Source organism: Hyla sarda, chromosome 3 (genome assembly GCF_029499605.1).
Source record: "Hyla sarda isolate aHylSar1 chromosome 3, aHylSar1.hap1, whole genome shotgun sequence".
Lineage (NCBI taxonomy): Eukaryota > Metazoa > Chordata > Amphibia > Anura > Hylidae > Hyla > Hyla sarda.
In genome coordinates this window covers 175,462,400-175,467,820 of record NC_079191.1, presented here as the reverse complement: position 1 = coordinate 175,467,820, position 5,421 = coordinate 175,462,400, and the positions used below count along the sequence as shown (strand labels likewise).

The 5,421-nt window shown below is 40.1% G+C and overlaps 1 protein-coding gene across 1 annotated transcript; it reads left to right on the top strand.

Moving 5' to 3' along the window:
- Positions 1–330: 330 nt before the first annotated feature.
- Positions 331–5,103, top strand: LOC130361894 (uncharacterized). The gene is made up of 2 exons (XM_056565542.1): positions 331–1,727; positions 4,735–5,103. Exons 1-2 carry the CDS (start codon positions 677–679, stop codon positions 4,740–4,742), a joined length of 1,059 nt encoding a protein of 352 aa, XP_056421517.1. The 5' UTR covers positions 331–676; the 3' UTR covers positions 4,743–5,103.
- Positions 5,104–5,421: the final 318 nt, after the last annotated feature.

Below are 5,421 nucleotides of genomic sequence, written 5' to 3'. Positions count from 1 at the left end.
CCGTGCATTTTTGGGTAAAATGACTAATGTCACTGCAAAGTAGAATTGGCGATGCAAAAAATAAGCCATAATATGGATTTTTAGGTGGAAAATTGAAAGGGTTATGATTTTTAAAAGGTAAGGAGGAAAAAACGAAAGTGCAAAAACGGAAAAACCCTGAGTCCTTAAGGGGTTAAGGACATTATTATTATATTATTCTCCCTAAAGTGCTAATAGTCTTTAATTCACTAATATAATTCTCAGTAGATAACCCTATAATTACCAGCTTCCTCCTTTACCATTACATATTATAATATATAATTTTACTACTACCATAATTATGTCCTCAGAACAACCCCAGAACTCTGCCTTATCAAAGGACCAGATTCAGGAGCTTATTGACCAGTCCATGAACAGGTCTATACAGTCCGCTGTTAATAATACCATGTCCGCTATGCACGAGTCAATGGCTAAATCTGTAGCGACTACTGTGTCCCAAATGATGGCTCACAAATTCCACCAGTATGAGGTATTAATTAATAAAGACCTCCCTTAAAAATGTTCATCAAAAAAGAGGCATGTTAATCCTAACGACCTTCCCCATAGTAAACCCAAAAAAGCTCATTTTAGTAATGAAGGTCAAGATTATGATACAGGTTTCCCTCACACGAGTAGCCATACTTCAGATGCCAATCCAATGCATCACTTACCCTCTACCCGAGAGGAGCAAAATGTGAATCGGGTTAATAACGCCTCTTCCCAGAGCCAGTCCAATCAAAATAATGTCTATGATGACATTGAGATTTCGGATAATTCGGAATTCTCTGATATAGAAGATTCCTCTTATGATCCCAATTTTATAGAGGAAGATGATTCTAATTATAATGACCATATTTCTGAGGACTCTAATACTGTAGAATCCAATGTCTTGGATAGTTTTGGTGTCCCTTTCTTTAATCCTGCTCAGATTATCCACCCCAGATCAGGAGATTGGACACCTAATCCCCAGATTGATAAATTTATTGCCTTATGGCTTAAGAAAGCATTGGATAACAAAACACGTAATAAACTACGAGCTGAATGTCCTAGACCTTCCATTTCGGAAGCATCCACTTCCACTCCTGAACTAGACCCTATCCTTGTTAAATATCTGCAAAAATCGGGAAAGAATCCCAAAAAAGGCATTGATCGCAGCTTTAAGCTGTGTCAGGATAGGTTAATGGATCTTCTGGGTCCCATTGCAAAACTCCTTGACCTCACTGAGAATGCAGCGGTAGCTGGCACTCCTTTAGATATCCCCACCATGAGAGGCTGTACTCAACGCCTCATGTGTATATTTGGTAATGTTAATCAATCTTTTTGTACGGAAAGGAGGAGAGCAATTTTAACTAAATTGGATCCACAACTAGCTTACTTAGCTTCCAATGAATCCTCCAACCCTAAAGATAATTTTTTATTTGGTGATCAATTTATTAAAGAGATATCCAAATATGTTGGATTATTCTCTTCATTGGACAAAGCTCAGACTTCACTTAAAAAAGTCTTTAGTAGTAAGGTTTTTACCAGGGCCGGAAGAAGCAGGAGCCGTTTTTCCGGCCGTGCCCAGTTCAGAGGTCAACAAAGAGGCTCCTTCCAACAGGACAGAAACTACCCTATGCCTACAGCCCAACCTAACCCCTTCTTCCCATACCGTGGAAGACCATGGAGGACCCGAGGACAAAGGGGTGTCACCCGTTCCAGACCTTCAGGTAAGTCACCTTATTCCAATTTCTTCCCATCTACCAGTAGGAGGTCGTCTCCTTCATTTTTTCCAAAGTTGGGAGACAATCTCCTCCGATCAATGGATCCTGAACACAGTATTAGGATATCAGATAGAGTTCATCTGTCCCCCCTTTCAAAATCTCCCTCCTCACCCGATACAATTCTCCAAAGTAGATCTAGACTTAGTGAATTCAGAAATTATGGAACTATGTTCCAAAAAAGCTATATTCCAAGTACCTATGTCTTCGACAGGTTTCATCAGCAATCTATTCCTTGTAAAGAAAAAAGACGGAGGATTCAGACCTGTCATCAATCTAAGAACATTAAACAATTTTGTTCGATATCAACACTTCAAGATGGAAGGCATCCATCTTCTCAGAGATCTTTTATTACCGGACGATTGGTTGGTAAAGATAGATCTCAAAGATGCTTATCTTACCGTTCCCATTCACCCGGATTCCCAGATTTATCTTCAATTCATTTGGAACAACATCAAATGGCAATTCAACTGCCATCCATTCGGCCTATCTTCAGCCCCTTGGTGCTTCACCAAATTGATGAAACCAATAACTTCCATTCTTCGAGCCCGAGGTGTACGTTTAATTATATACTTAGACGACATCCTCATCATGGCCAATTCTCTTTCGATGGCTTACCTTCATATGAACTGGACACGCTCTCTCCTAAATTCCTTAGGTTTCCTTATCAATTACGACAAATCCATTCTTGTTCCGAAAAAAGAATTGGAATTTCTTGGGTTTGTCATCAATACTCACACCTCTCTTCTGAGTCTTCCTTCCAAAAAATTGAAAACAATAAGGAGAGAGATTCATTCTATATTGAACAAGAACCTAATTTCCTTACGAGCCATAGCTCGGATTGTGGGTCTCCTCTCAGCCTCCATTCAGGCGATCTTTCCAGCTCCGTTACATTACAGAGCTCTTCAACGCCTGAAGATCAAACACTTGAGAGAAGGTTTACTATATTCAGACGAAATTCGGTTATCCGCAGAAGCCAAGGAAGAACTTCTATGGTGGCTTCATCACATTCAAGAATGGAATGGCAAAACGATATTTCATTCCAACCCAGATTTGATATTGGAATCAGACGCCAGTCTGATCGGTTGGGGAGCTCGATGTGGTCACTTATCCACAGGGGGCAAATGGTCCCCATTGGAGACTTCACTACACATCAACTGTCTGGAACTGTTAGCAGGTTTCCTAGCTCTTCAGAGCTTTGCGAAAGAATATTCAGATTGTTGTATTCTCCTTCGTTTGGACAATATCTCTGCTGTCCAATACATCAATCGACTCGGAGGAACAACTTCAAAATCTCTTGCCAATATTGCCAAGAAACTTTGGCATTTTTGTTTAGACAGAAACATTGTTCTCAGAGCGGAATATATTCCAGGTCTCTCCAACACTGTTGCGGACTGGAATTCCAGATACCTCACAGACTCCAGCGATTGGAAACTAGATCCATCAGTTTTCCTTCAAATAAATCATCTTTGGGGTCCTCTTTATCTAGACCTCTTTGCATCTCGGCTCAACCACCAACTTCCTCTCTTTTTCAGTTGGCGCCACGACCCTCTAGCAATAGGGGTAGATGCTCTTCTTCAATTTTGGCCAAAGGAAACTCTTTATGCGTTTCCACCGTTTTCACTGATTCCCACAGTACTTCTCCAGACGTCAATTCAAAAATCCACATTAGTTCTGATCACTCCGTGGTGGACTTCCCAATCCTGGTTCCCTCATGTTCTCAGGATGCTAATAGACTTCCCCAGAACTCTTCCACAGTTTCCACATTTACTCTTTGATCCATTACAGAATCCACACCCGTTGATTGTATCGCATCAACTTCCTCTAGTTGCGTGGTTAATCTCAGGTCAGAACTCTTTGACTCAGAGATTTCTCAAACAACTAGAAACATATTGGCAGAAGCCTGGGCTCCGGGCACCAGAACTGCTTACCGATCAGCCTGGAAACTTTGGGCTGATTGGTGCAGTAAACGGAATCTGGATCCCGTTCATGCCCCTCTTCCCCACATTCTAAACTACCTTTCTGCTGCTTTTGATGAAGGCAAAGCCTACCGGACGTTGAATCTCTATCGCTCTGCTATTTCATCCTTTCATTCTCCTATTGATGCGGTCCCTATTGGTAAACATCCTATTGTTTGCAAACTTCTTAAAGGGATCCGTTTTAAACGTCCCCCCTGCCCTAGATATTCTTCCACCTGGGATGTTAATTTGATCCTTAATCTTCTTATCCTGGGATGATAATGATTCTCTTTCCCTTAAATTATTATCTTTTAAACTTACTGTACTTCTTTGCTTAATTTCCATTAAGAGTTTCGGATGTTAAAGCTTTAGACATTTTCCGTAAACAATACTCTCCTCAAGGTGTCTTATTTCACATATTCAGACGTACCAAAACCAATCTTCATCAAGTTTTCTACCCATCTTTTCCTCATAATAATAAACTTTGTGTGGTCCAATGCCTTCAATCATATGAATCTAGAACCCAAAATCTTAGGAACCCGTCTGCTTCTCAATTACTCATCTCTTATTGTAAACCTCACTTACCTGTTTCCTCCGCTACTCTGGCCAGATGGGTTAGACAATGCATGGTCCTAGCCAATATAGATATAGCCTTATTTGGCGCTCATTCAACTCGAGGTGCTATCTCGACTAAACTCATACAGTCGGGAGGCTCACTATCAGACCTACTCAAAGCAGCCAATTGGTCATCGGAATCTACGTTTAAAACCTTTTATTTTCGACCTGATCCCCATATATCTATGAATCTATTTTAATAGTATGTATATTTATGATTATATAGTTATTAAGCTTTAAACTTGCAATGCGAGCCTCCTGCCTTGACATAAAATTGGGGATTTTCCTATTCCTATGACGGAAAATCTGGATTTTATGAAAGACAGGAGGCGAGCATTATCCCTCCCTACCCAACCCTATAATGAATTTTCTCTTTATTTCAGCTTACTAATCGGCAAGGAGCATGCAGTTTCCTGTTCTACTTGTATTTGTATTGGATTCTTGTGTCTTTCACCAGCCAAATGCTTCTCCAGATTCTTCGCTGATCTCCATCCATCTTTCCACCTGTCGAAGGATGTACAAGTTCGAATTCTATAGTTCCATCTTCAGAGACTTATGGAGTTTACCGTAAAGAAAGAGGGATATTTCCAGCATGCAGATCCTTTTATAGACTAACCTGGACTCCTATTGGCTAACTCCTACCTAGCACACCTGGTTGTCTCACCTGCTCCACTACTCCTATGTTCAAACAAGTTTTTTCTTGTTACATATACGTTTTAATGTTACTGCTATTTGATTATCCAGTAAAGAAAGAAATGTAATGCTCGCCTCCTGTCTTTCATAAAATCCAGATTTTCCGTCATAGGAATAGGAAAATCCCCAATTCCAGCTTTCATTTTTAAAAGGCCTCTGAAAAGTGAAATATGAAATCTGATTGGTTGCTATGTGCAACTGCTCCACTGTTCCTTTGTACAAAAATATAAATCTCCCCACAATCTTTATTTGAATTTACAATTAGAGACAACCACTGATGCAGATGGACCAAAAGTGTGTTACTGTAAAACAAAGAAAGCAGCTAAGAAAGAAAAATAGTGCTCCATGTGCTAAAAAAAAAAAAAAAAAGAAGCAAC

Coding starts and splice junctions, on each gene's coding strand:
- LOC130361894 (XM_056565542.1), top strand. CDS start 677: ATGCATCACTTACCCTCTACCCGAGAGGAGCAAAATGTGAATCGGGTT.